The 13,499-nt window shown below is 44.7% G+C and overlaps 1 protein-coding gene across 2 annotated transcripts; it reads left to right on the top strand.

Moving 5' to 3' along the window:
• The first annotated feature begins 1,677 nt into the window (after nt 1-1,677).
• On the top strand, nt 1,678-12,008 carry SETD9 (SET domain containing 9). 2 transcript variants are annotated; one of them, XM_052775904.1, is made up of 6 exons: nt 1,678-1,798; nt 2,614-2,978; nt 4,735-4,858; nt 6,057-6,172; nt 7,397-7,502; nt 9,548-12,008. In XM_052775904.1, the coding sequence occupies exons 1-6, from the start codon at nt 1,713-1,715 to the stop codon at nt 9,633-9,635; spliced, it is 885 nt and encodes a 294-aa protein (XP_052631864.1). In that variant the 5' UTR covers nt 1,678-1,712; the 3' UTR covers nt 9,636-12,008. The 2 variants fall into 2 exon arrangements, with proteins under 2 accessions (XP_052631864.1, XP_052631865.1); XM_052775905.1 differs by lacking the exon at nt 7,397-7,502 and having other exon boundaries at nt 9,548-9,680.
• The last annotated feature ends 1,491 nt before the right edge of the window (nt 12,009-13,499 follow it).

Raw genomic sequence — 13,499 nt, 5'->3', positions numbered from 1 at the left:
TTTTCCCCAATACTTTTGACTTCATTGGCAGATTTTAACTAAAACTGCAGCGTAAGGAGCAGCATCCAAAGATAAGTTTTATGAAAGTAGGTACCCAAGCGGAGAAGGGAGAACAGCGGCCAAGGACATACCATTACCCTTATCTTAATATATCTTAACTTAATGATTTGTAAAGAATGATTTGGGGACCTTTGTTAATTTTTGAAGCTCAATTGCTGAGCAATTGTTTTCTTCACTAGATTTGTTTGTTTATTTTACAGACAACCTATGGTAGAATGTGGCACCAAAAGACATTATGTCCCCACCCCATGAGCACTCTAGTCGTAAATGCTCATGATTTGCAATACATCCCTTCTGTCTGGCTTGTTAGGTTTGCAGTAAATGCTGCAGACTGCTTCATACCAGTAAGCGGGCCGCACCTTTCAAGATGCATTTGCTTACGATGCTACAAAGCACAACTCATGTCTCGTTGCCAGGGCCAAATATAGTCAAAAGCGTGGACAGAAATGTAACAGGTTTCAGCTCTGGGCTATTGATCCACTCCTTTTGTGATCATCTGAGGCACCAACAGTCTTCAGCATCCCTAGAGGCAGGCGCAGGATAATTTTGGAAAGGTGATCTGATAGTGCTGGGATTGCTCCTGGATGTAGACTTGTCAAGGAGATCTGTTTCAACTGCTGCTTCTAGATAATTTTTAAATCTCCTCTTGGTATCATCTTGCCTCTTTTGATTGTTTAATAAAACACGGGAGGGGCCTGCAACATTATTTAGATATAGGGAGGTGTGCGTGTATTTACATATGTAAGTATGCACCCACGGGACAAGAGTTTTCTTTTCCAGCGCCTGCAGCTCTGCCTTTTTTGGTGCAAACACACCATGCCTTTATACTACCTGCGGTTAACCAGCTCTCCCTATGCTACCAGCTGTTGCAGAACAGGGAGTCCCAGCCCCGCTTGAGCCCGATCTCATCAACCAACAGCCCTATACAATTGCATTAAAGAGCTTCTCGCTCTGCCTCCTCTCCTTGGCCGCGTGGAAGCTGCTCCCTGCCCCGCGGCGGGTCGTGCGGGACAGGCCCATCCACCCCAGTTTCCCCGGGGATCCTGCCCCAGGGAGGGTGCCAAGATGGCGCCTCAGCCGCCCGGTCAGCCTGAGGAAGCCCCCTCAGGTCAGTCAGTTCCGAGGGCTGACTTGCGCTTTGTTTTACTTTGTTTACCTATATAGGCTCTTTCCGTTACCTGTGTCAACCGTAATTTTAAAAATTAACTTTTTAAAAATGAATTTAAGAAAAAGTAAATGTTGAAAAATTTGGCTTGCCATCACGCCTCCATGGGTGTTAAGCGCGCAGCCACGTGACAGTAAGTTGGTATCGGCTCCTTAAAAACGCACGTCACTCATACTCCTCGGCGATGTCCGAGCTCACGGGTGGGCTACTGCTCGCCACCGCACGCGCCGCCGACCCAGCGCCCGCCCGCCTGCCCACCCCTCACGGACGACAGCGCGGGCCCGGCGGGCGCTGGCCGCCCCGCGCGCCACTCGCCCCCCCCCCCCCCCCGGCCAATGGCAGCTCCGTACGCAAATACGTCCGCGCGTCCGGAGCGGGGATCGGCCGGGGCGGTTGCGCGGGCGCGGCTGGAGAGAGGGCGGTGCCGAGGGGGGGCCGTGAGGGAGGGGGGGGGCCGTGAGTGAGCGGGCGCCGCTCGCCCGCCGCCATGCTGCGGGCCGTGCGGCGGCGGTGGGACGCCTACAAATACCGCTTCGTGCCCTGGCTGGCCCTCAACCTCCGCCGCAAGCGCAGGTGAGGCGGAGGGGCAGATCCCGGGCGCCAGCCGGCAGCGGCGAGGCCGCGAGGGGGCGAGGGGGGAGGCCCGCCCCGCCGCCCTTTGTGCCCTCCGGCGGGGTGAGGTGGCGGCCGGCGGCGCCGCCCGGCGCAGGGTTTTTCGGGCTGGAGGAGCTGCCGGAGCTGGGTGAGAGCTCCCTCCCCTCGGGGGGGGGCGGGGAGCGCCGCCGAGGCCCCGCTCCCCCTTCTCGGGAGTGACAGGGGTCGCCGCGGGAGCTGACGCGGGTGTTTCCCTGGGAGGCGGCTGCTTTGCGGGAGGGGTTCGGCCTTGTGTGCCGCTTCGCTGGCGCGAAACTTTAGTACCTGCCTGCTTTAAAATGGTATTCAACGTTACAACTGGATGGGTAGGTTTTTCTTTTTTTCGGCAAGACGTGTTTGCCCTCCTTTTAAAGGTAAAAGCAGTGCTTGAATTTAAGTGAGTACGGCGTTGTTAAAAGTAGCATAAATTAAAATCTCCCTAGTCAGCATAACGTTTGTCCTTGCCTCATTTAAAGTGTAATGCACTATGCTTTTTTTTTTTTTAATAAACTTCGGTAATCGCGTATATTTGATTTTTGGTATGTTTGTCACTGAGAGTTCAGTGGGGTTTAACCTACCTGCCTTGCTGTAAATACACAGTTGATGGTTTTACAGTGGGACGGGTATGAAAGAATATTCTTCAGAGTTTGGGTTTGTTTGAAACAACAGTGCTTATAAGTTGCTGCTGTAAAATGGGTCTTCTGTATTTTATTTAGGAAAAATGTAATTTTAAAATAAGGGTTTTTTCTTTACAGGACTCTCCGATACGTTCCCGAAAGCTCCCAAGACAAAATTATCTCTGATGAAGATGTCTTTGAAACACTACTGAAAGTATTTAAAGCTCTGTTCATAAATGACTTCAGTAGACACGCACATATTTTGGCCTTACTTCCAGAAATCAGATGTAAATATCTGGAATTACTGACTGTTGAGCAGAAGCGATCAAAAGTAAATTCATGTAACCATCAGAGTCAACATGTGTTTAGTCCAGAGGAAGTTCTGTTGAATACACTAGGGTTCGCTATTAGTCGAGACCGAAGTTCCCTGGTGTCTGCTGGAACTGGAGTCTTTGTTACCAAAGGTTTTGTACCGAAAGGGACGGTTGTATCTATGTATCCTGGTAATGGAATGTTCTTTTATCTGACTAAGTTAGATGGGATTTCTAACCATCTAATTATAGAATACTGAAGTTCTACACTAATTTTTATTTTACGGGTTTTATTTCTATCATTCCTTAACAAAATTGCAAGTTATGGTGAATGAGAATATACCTGACTAGAGTTCTTTTGGAAATAAGCAAAGCAATATTGGGGGGGGTGTGTAATTTTGTTTATAAAAAAAACTTTCAGTACTCAAAATCTGATTTTTTTCAGCTGCTGGAAAAGTTGTTCCAGATTCTTTAAACACAAATCTATGGGAGCAATTTCAAGTAGATGAACAATACCATTTAATTCTTTGGGGTTTCTGTTTGGATAAGGATCTGAAAAATGAGGTTTTGAGATTTCCACACAGATCAGCATACAAGACTATGAACTTTTTCGAAGCACAAAAATACAAATTGGAGAATGAAAGTAAAACCTTTTAGTGGAACTCTCTTCCATAGAAGCATGTTTGGAAAATCAACACTTCTCTGTTCCTCATTTCTTGGAACTGTATTTGCTTACATTTCTTAAAAAGATTTGTAATTCTGTCAGTATGGCCAAGCTAGGACAGCTCTGCTGAAGTGCTTTGGATTTGTTTCTGTTTTGTCTGTCAACAGAATCATTCCCGGCATGCAGTCTCTAGCTTCTGCCAGCACTGCAGGATCGGGACCAGTCCAAGCATTGGGCAGCAGAGCGTGTTTTGCCGTGCCAAAGCAGGAGTGCCTGGCGATTGCCATTGACTGGTAAACTGACTAACAGTCAAATGACAATCACAGGGAATGAGCCTGCAACCTTGCCACTCACTTCATATTTCAGGCACATGCTAAATGTGAGTGTAGGCTCATTGAGAGTCTCCTCTAGCAGCTCATCTGGCAAAACAAGAGGATGAGCTGTTGAAATGCTTTCCTTTTTCAGGGTTATGAAGGAAACTGCAGGGCTGCTGGCTGGGGAAGGGACCCTGTGGAGAGAGCAGGTTAGTGCTCTCCTGCCTGTTTGGCAGTGAGTGCAGACTGCTGTCGGGGCCTTTGCCTCACTTCTTGTGAGATTGCAGTGAAGGATTTCTGCAGAGAGTTGCTGAAGGTGTAGTGGATGTGAGGGACATAGGACTGCAATGTCATGAAGAGTTGCAAGCCAGTCTGCTGTCACTTTTCTGTGCTTGGAACCCAGGGCAGGTTAAATCCTGTCCACGGATTTGTGACATGGTCTGCTGAAATGATTTGTCTGTTCTTGGTTTGGCGTTTTCCCTCTCCTGTACCAAACAAAATCTCCAGTCAGGGTGGTGGAGGAGGGTGTTTCAGGTTCTTTGCTGTCTGTGTGTGTTTTTCAGAGTCCTGACAGAGTAGTAACAAAATAGCTTAGTACCTTCAGGTGTGCTTTCCTGAACAAATGTCACTTGACATTCTCCTCTCTGAAGCAGGCCAGTTGGCTGTTTTTTTACCTACCTCTCACATGGATGCTGGACAGAGGCCTTCTCAATGATTTCCTTCAATGGCTTCTCTCTCTGGAATATCTCAGCTCATGTAGATTTTTTTTTTTTTTTTTTTGCATCCCACAAAGATATGTCTAAAAGCTTGTAGGTTTACAAGTGTTAATGTCATTAACTGAGAGAGGAGTTCTCTCCTACCCCCTCTGTCTCCTTTGAGTTTCTGTATGGAGGGGACTGGGTGATATTGTAAGCCCATTCTGACAGTTAACTTATTTTCTTCTGAAATAATCATATCTGTCTTGCAACAGGTACAGTATACAGAAAGCATGAGCCCATCTTTTTCCAGTCCCTTGGCAATCCCTTTATTTTTAGGTGCATAGATGGTGTCCTTATTGATGGGAATGATAAAGGACTATCAAGATCAGTGTACAGGTAAGCAGTCAAAAGAAATAGGGGTTTGTCACTCAACTGGCTTAAAACAGTGGTACTAATAGTCTCAGTTCCCTGTTGTCTTACCCTAAATTGAGTTAGATTTTAATATTATCCACCTATGTGTATCTTGTAATACAAACAACACAAGGTAAGAGCTGCTGGATGTGATGTTACGTACTTGTCTTCATCTGTAATGCCAGTGAGATGCGTTTTGATGTAGAGAGACTGTTTCCTGTAAGGAAAATAGTTTTAATAGGAGCAGGATGTAGCATAAAATTTTTTAAATGCTTCTGAGCTGTTACTCAAATCTGCTTAGTGGATAAAAAAAAAAGCCTCTATATGGACTTGCTGATACGAACAGGGTGAATCTGGTAACTCCGGCTCTGCTCTACAGAGGAGCAGTAACCCTAATAATAATACTTATTATTATTATCTCACATTGGAAGGGACCCATAAGGGTCATCAAGTCCAACTCCCTACTCCTCGCAGGACTACCTAAAACTAAACCATATGACCAAGAGTGTCATCCAGACACTCCTTGAACTCTGACAGGCTTGGTGCTGTCACCACTTCCCTGGGGAGCCTGTTCCAGTGACCGACCCACCCTCATGGTGAAGAACCTTTTCCTAATGTCCAATCTGAACTGCCCCTGACGCAGCTAGCCTGGACTGTTTTAGCTTACCTTAAAATACAATTTGTAGCAATTCGTCTTTAAATGTGAGATGAAAAGGAAATAAAATTTAATAACAAGCAAAATGATCTAAAATAATACCTAATTTGATTACTAATACCAGATTTTAATTCTGGGAATGAGTTTGAAGTTGATATTATAACGAGCCTTCACATCTTTAGAGGTGAACGAGATGTGTTGACACTTCTGTAATGGTAATGTTTGATGTTGGATTTCTGGAATGGTACGTGGTGGTTTTGTGCAGGTTCTTCCACCGGAGTCTGAAAGACACCAGGCATTATGGTGGTTTTAAACCTCCATTTAGGGAGGTTTAAATGCACTTTTTAAAGTATCATCAAGGTGTTAGTCTGCATGCACACCCCCCCACCCCAGTGTTGTCCTGTCTCCCAGGTGGGTTGGACAGCTGTAACTTTACCCAGCAACTGTGGCCATTTCTACTGGAGGAAGTACAGATAACCTGTTAAGTGAAGGAGCAGTGATTCACGTTAACACTGTTGGTCATTTCAGGTCTTGCAGCAGGAGAGATCAACTTGGCCCATTTCAAATGAGTGACGAGAGCTGGCTCACAGCTGCCCTGCAAAACCCACTGGCGGTGGGACAGTATGTCAACAACTGCTCTCATGGTAAGTTGCCAGGTAAATTTTCTAGGCTTGAGTTTGTCTTTATGGATATAAGTTGTTTTGGGGGTGACAGAGAATCAGATACTAATCTTGGAGGACAATACTGCTGTTTAAAACAAGATAAGCACTTATGGAATAAAGAGTTTCTGAGGCTTTTTGACGGCTGGGTGTTAGAATCCTTCAGCATAGCAACACTTCATATATCCTTATGCTTTTCTCACTGACTGCCCCAGTCTCCTTCCTGGTACTTAGAATGAAAGGCACACATCCCAAAATGTGAGATGGTGGGAAAGAGTATCTGGCAAAGGACTGCTGGGCTGAGGCAGTACAGAGTTGCAGATCAAGTTCCCCAGTATGGTTCCAGCAGGCTTCATGAGAAAACCATACACACAGTGGCATCTACAGTAAGATTCTATCACTGCTCAGTTTGAACTATAATACTTTTTTTAGACTTCCTTATGTTTATGTGCAAAATCTAGGAAACTGCTGATATGATCTAGCTGTTGGACATGAAGAAGGGAACTACTTATTTATTCTGTCTCACACAGTATGTGTTGGTCTTAAGGTTTGGGGGAATAAATAACTCATGGGAATGGTTGTGAGATACAGAAAGTTGAAGTGCTACCATCCCTAGCTTCTAAGTGGCTTTGAGAGCCTGCATTACACTAAAGATACCCTGCCTCCAAGTAGCATCCAAAAAGGTTGCTGGAGTAGCGAACCAGGTGTTGACTGGCACAGAGACAAAGGGCTGTCCCATGAAGCTGTTTCTTCCAGATCCAGTGTCCATGTAAGGAAAATTCCCTTCTTCCTGCTGGTGATTTTCTCTCTGCTGTATTTATGACGTATTTTGCCACCAGGAAATTTTTTTTACGGATTTTTTTAACTGTAAAAGCAAATGTTGTGTATTAACAACATTTAGCAATGCTGTAAGCTACCCCTGGCACTATGCAAGTTGTGCCCCTTCATATACGTGTTGATAATCAGGTCATCCTGTTTAATGCAATAAGGATGAATTAAAGCTCCTATAGTTGATTGTGTATCTCTTGTGTAAATTGAAAATAGGACTTCAGAGGAGTATAGTAGCTCCCAACAGAGGCATGGTTTTCAGGCTTGATGAAGCATCTGGTACTTCTGCAGCAGTACATTTGATATTTTTACATATCTCTAAACCCTAGCTAAGATTTTTCTCAGTATCATAGAGACTTTTTTTTTTTTTCTTATTTCTAGAAAAAGCAGCCAACGTGTGTTATCAGGAGTTTGATGTGCCGGGATACTTTCCAGTAGAACTGAAACAGTATCTTCCAAACATTGTCTACAGCCATGACATAGAGAGGTTAGCAGTGGGTCAAAGAGCTCATAGATTTGTATGATACAAAGCTTACTGTATGTGTTTAAAAAAAAAAAAAAAAAAAAAAGACAAACACGGTTGAAGAATAACATTATTCCGTATAAAGATGTGTTACACAAATGTGTGCACCTGTATGGAAGAGTTAGCTCTTTGAATAGACTAATTTTAAGTGATTTACAAGACTATTTCTTTTTGTTCCTCTTCACAAATGAGATCAGCATAGCTCTGAAGACATGGTTTTACAAGCAGTTGTTACACTATAGTGTGATTCTTCTGAATCCCATAAAGCACTAATTATATTTTGCTTGTATGACAGTACTCGTTTTTCAGTATGTGTTTCGGATGTAGTTAGCAACCCTTAACCAAAGCCCTTCTAAGGTAGTTGAGATTTAGGCTTCTTGCTCTCCTGTTCCGCATGTCTTCTGCTTATGTGAGGAATAAGCAAATGAATTTGCAAGAAGAAACCTAAAATTAATTTGTACTGAGACAAGTGAAGTACTATGCAGTATAAAGTCGTGTGACTTAGTTACACTACACAATTACAATATCCTCATTATGATCTGAAAATCCACCTCTTTTAGAAATTAAAACACTTGGAAACCTTTCTCAGATTTTTTTTGTTCGGAAAAGTGACAATTAAATGAATATGTGCAAGAAGCAGTATGGACAACAAGGACAGACAATACGTTTGGAAGTGAGTGTCCTGTACTGGGATGTTGTCAAGAATAACTTTGAAGCTGTAAGTAAGTTGTAATGTTGATCCTGAATTTAACACACCAAAGAAACTGCGCTTCTGGTCCAGCTACCTTCAGGAACCAAGTAATCCTCTTCATTTAGAGGATGTGTAAAGGTTTTAGAGCAGATCATCTAGACTTTTAATGTAGTTCTGGAGCTATTTAAAAAATCTGATTGGAGAAAGTTATGGTGTGTATTGGAAAAACAGCTTTTCTGATTCAACTTAGACTTTGTTGAGGCAAGGTTAATGATGCAGTTGTAGTCTGCAGATAAGTAAATAAATTCTAATAAAAGAAGTGGTAAGACTGAACTTTCAGGAAGCCTGGATGCTGTACTTGAAGTGTGAAAGTGCAGTGAGCAGAGCTAAGCTATGGGACCATTTCGGGAAGGGGGAATTTTGCTCTCTTCCTTGGAATCTGTCCAAGAAAATATGGTCTTTCAATCATCAATTCTGCCAGCATACAGCCACTAGGCAAAAGATCCCATCTGCTTCTAGCTGCTTGTTTTGATATTGATACTTACAGTGCTGACAGCATAGGTAATCTGGTTTCTAAATCTTCTTCTGTCTTGTAAAAGAGTTCTTAGTACTTGCTTACCCTTTTGTTGTTGTTTGTTTTGTTTCAAAATGACCTCACACTCAATTTCTTAGTAGTGGGGACTGTCTGGGTTGATGCTGTTCTTCACATTCATGTTCATCAGCATCAGAAGAATGTGCTTTCCTTTGAACAGATACTTCAGCTTCAGGGCATGGTCGCTTATTTAAAGGAAGTTTAGGGGGGGTGGGTTCCTAAATCTCTCTGTAAGACGACTGCCAGCCACTGATTTCAGCTTGGTTTATGGAGAATTCACCCATCCCCATAGACTGCAGCAGGGCTCTGATGCAGTTCGGAGCTGTCTTTCTGGGTGTTGTTGACTGAGGGTGGGTTTAGCCAGCTAGCACCTGTGGGTAGGCGTGTCTAGAGGAATGATTTCTGCTCCATGAACTTTGCTGTAGCTTTGCTTCCTGTCTGTGTGTCTTTTTCTCCATCTTGACTAATTCTTTTCATTTTTGCATAATTGTGTGAGTGGAAGGTTTGTTTGGGGTTTTTTTTGCAATTATACTGGTTTTGCTTATATTTGCTGTCTGTATCCCAGTGTTGTTCTTCCAGGCTCCCGGGCCTGCATTATGCATATTACTCCCAAAAGTAATCTGGACAGAGCCATTGTTTTAGCTCCTTGCCATGAAGAATTTAAAAAATTCAAAGGGACATGTAAATTGTTCACTTTCATATGTTTTGTTTTTCCTTTTCTTACAGCCACCTGAGGTGTGTAGTGCTTGTTGCTCTCAGAGACATCAAGCAAGGAGAAGAACTTTTTTCTAACTACTACACTATTGTCGGCTGAATAATAGAAGAAATCCGTGTCATTAAAATACTTACTGTGTGTGTACTTCAAGCTTCGTGAGCATTTTTACATAATGGAGGGCTGTAGTTTTACCATTTAGACAGCAAGCTGCAGGCTTGTGTTTCCCTGAAAATACTCCACATTTGATGCAGGGGTGAAGGTTTAACCATTTACGTCATTAGCTTCTCAGGTCTCTACTGTTGTTGATATTACTGCTTATCAGTGTTCAGCTGTCCATACAAAAGCTCATAAAATAAAAACCTAAGTTCTGGACATGTCATTTAATCTTCAGTTTGCACAGCTGTCTGTAACTTGTGGCTCAGTTTTAATACTTTGCCATTTCACATCTCGTGCCTACAGTGGACACAATTTGTAAAAATGACTTCCCTCTTGTGAACTATTCCTTGGATAATTGTCATAGTTCGTGGTAATTACTAGTTCTTTTTCTGATTTTCTTGGAGTTGGTCCCTTTGGTATCTGCTTCCTTTTAGAAAGTATTTCAGTGTAGCCTGTTGTCCAGATCTTTTATGAAGCTGATTCTGGAACAATGCTAATACATGCTTCAGGTGTGCCTGCATGGTGCCCTGTCATCAGGAGGCCAGCTTGAGCCACTGGCTTTATCTGTGCCTGTCTTGGGGTGGGAGGAAAGAAGGTCTGTATCTTGAAGCCCTGTCCAATCCTAGTTTCAGTGGTTCAGTGAAAGTTTCCTGGCATGTGGTGACTTTCACAGCTTTTATTCTCAAGGAGAACCTCATGTTGCAGTGTAGCTGGAGGAAATAATGCCAGCCAAGTGTGCTGTGTATTTTTTTAATGAGTTACTGGCATAAACAGAGCCAGCCATTCCCACATTAATTCTTGCTGCTCTCTGCAAACTGCCTTCAGAAAGTAAACAAGAGACAGCTTGTCAGTCTTTCGGTCTGGCTAAACAGCTTGGGAAAAGAAAAATCATCCCTGTGTTTACTGCAAAAGTCCAAGCAAGCCTCCCAATGAATTTGTGGTTGGCATAAGCTGATGAGAAAGGAGGGGCTGGGAAACGGTGCGCTCTAACAAATCTGGTAGTGGTTGGGGCAGCCAGGGTGCCCTGCTTAGCTGCAGAAGCATCTCGTCTCCTTTTCAGAACGCAAAGCTTTTCGGTGTCTGTGAGAACTTGGTCTCCTTCCAAGCCTGAACCTTGTCTTTCATATTCATCTGGAAGTCCTTCTCAGCCAGAGAAGGCTGGCTTTTTCAGGAAGATTTAAATAGCAGAGCGATGAGACAGTGGCAAGCGGCTCAGCGTGGGTTGTACAGTTCTGTGAAGATGCTGGGGACAGCTTTTAGTGGCCCCTTGTGTCTTCATGGTGTGGTAACAGATCAGAGCAGGCAGCAATCTGCGGTCTACTGAAGAGGATGCTCATCCTCTGTCACTCTGAGGATCCCTTCTCTCCTGAGCTGGGCCTTCTCGCCAGCTCTCTCTGGGAGGAGGTTGTTGGGCATCTTGATCTCTGAAGAGGAGGCTGGTTGTCAGGCTGCCTGCCGCATTGCTTAGCTCATCAGGCCAGGGTTTATGGGTAGGTGGAGAACCCTAGTCTCAGCAGGCCAGAAAAGGGAGATCCTGTTCATGTTCTCCAGGCTGAGGTGCTGTCACACAAGGGCATAGATTACTGCAGCTGTCTCATTATATACTTGTTAATACTTTTTAAATGACCGGATCTGAAAGTATGTTCCTGTCTGACGACTGTGGAACTTAAGTTTACAATCCATCTATTGAGAAAGCTTTGCTTTACTGCACTTGCTGCCTCCTGGATGTGAATGTAGCAGGTTAGTGAAGGACTGCAGCGCTGAAGTGCAGGCTGCCTATCAGTAGCAGGGTACCTGTGACTGGCTTCTCCTTGCTGAAATACTGAAACCTGACAGCCCACTTCAGGGACTGCTCACACGTGAGGGAAAGCAAGACCTGGCCTGCAGCTGGCAGCAGCAATTGATTTCTGTCTGCTGGTGGCTACAGAAAGCCAAAAAGTAGCAGGAGGAGGAGGAGGAGGTTGTACTTCTGAGCAAGCAGCAGCGCAACATGGGCACTGAGCAGGAAAATGGAAGAGTAGAAATAATGGTCCAGTAACGTGCTACAGCCTAAGAGAGGGCTTCAGGTATATCAGACTTCTCCTTGTCTTTAGATCCCTGTCTCTTCACTGAAGGTGAAAGTCATTCTAATTCCCTGTGTGTCCATTCATTACCACCAAACTGACACCACCAGTGCCTGAGAGGAGGATGCATTCTTCTGATGTATTTTCAGATACAATGTGCAATCTGATAATAACCCAGTAAAATTCTCTATGCAACCTATTTATGGTTTGTTAATAATAAATTACTCATTACAATAAGTACAATCTCTCGAAAGATGATTTGCCTGGGTGATTTTCATTGGAATTCCCTAAAAATAGGGGCTTACTTGGCTAATCCTGCCTCTGTATGCCTGTGCACTTCAGTGGTAGAAGGAGGAAAGGAAAATCAAACTAAAATTTAAGGTGGTTTCAATTAGTGACAGGCCAGATCCACAAAGTCCTTCTCCCAGATGCAGACCCTTAGTCTGCACGTGTTAAAATACTGTACTAATTCAAGAGAGAATTTGTATGTTTAAATCTGTTGCCAGCTGTGATGCGCTGGCTGGGATCCTCAGTGAGGATCACCAGCTGTCTTGAGCCTGGCTGGGATGGAGCTAACTGTCCGCGCAGCAGCCCACCCAGTGCTCTGCTTTCTCTTGGTAGCTAGAGGGGTGCTGGTAACACACCAGTGCTGTGGCTGCTGCTGAGCAGCCCTCCCACAGCATTGACCTGTCTCTCCCACCCCCTCACCCCCAAAGGCCTGTAGGCTGGGAGTAGGAGAGAGCTTGGGAGGGGACATAGCCAGAACAGCTGTCCCAAGCTGACCAAAGAGGTACTCCATACCACACGACATCATGCTCAGCAATGAAAGCTAAGAGGAAGGAGGCAGGGAGGGAGCGTTCGCTATTAAGGCGTTTTCCTCCAGACCAGCTGCTACGCTTACTGCAGCCCTGCTTCCCTGGCAGTGACTGGACATCACCTGCTGATGAGAAGTGGAGAATAAATATTGTTTCCTTTGCTTCTGCACAGCCTTTGCTTTTGCTTTATTAAAATGCCTTTATCTCAACCCACAAATGCTTTTTTCATCTTGTTTTCTCCCCCGCGCTGGTCTTGCTGAGGAGGGAACTCAAAGAGCAGCTTGGCGGGCACCTGGCAGCCAGCCAAGGAGACCACACCACACCAACATAAGAGCAAAACCAGGAGTCCGGGGGGGGAAATGGAAAGGTTCACCACTGCATGGAGAGTTTTAGGCTTATTTTTCCTGGATTTGTTTGAACTCCTTACCCCTGTAGTAAATGGCCTGGTAGTCCTGGTGCTGCCAGAGGGGGAGTGCAGCTTGTGAACTTGTGGGGGGTTGAAGGGCTGAGAAGCTTAGCAGGTTGGGCTGAATCCATATGCCTCCTCAGCAGGAGCGGGAGGATGGAGCCCTTGACACTGCAGTATTGATTTGGAAACACTGAGGGCTATCTGCTGCTGTTGAGATGGTGAAATCAGGTTTTGGAATAAATGAGATGATTGCATCAAGAGACACCCAGCTGGTGTCACCAGGCTCTTCTGAAGAAAATTAGTCTGCAAGCCTCTAACTTTTGACTTCTTAGCTCAAAAGGTGAAGCTGGTGGTAACAGTCAACTGTAATTCTCCAGGAGGTTAAGTTGTTAACTGGAATCCCTGTTGATTCGGCATGGCAGGAGAACAGAGGTGCCTGAAAGATAAAGAAATGAGCTAACAAACTTTGCAGGGGTGCTGCAGACTCCTGGAAAGAATAGAGAGACGGCCCACAGCAGGA

Source organism: Harpia harpyja, chromosome Z (genome assembly GCF_026419915.1).
Source record: "Harpia harpyja isolate bHarHar1 chromosome Z, bHarHar1 primary haplotype, whole genome shotgun sequence".
NCBI lineage: Eukaryota > Metazoa > Chordata > Aves > Accipitriformes > Accipitridae > Harpia > Harpia harpyja.
Note: the sequence above shows the minus strand (reverse complement) of the source record. Positions and strands in the feature narration are given on the sequence as shown.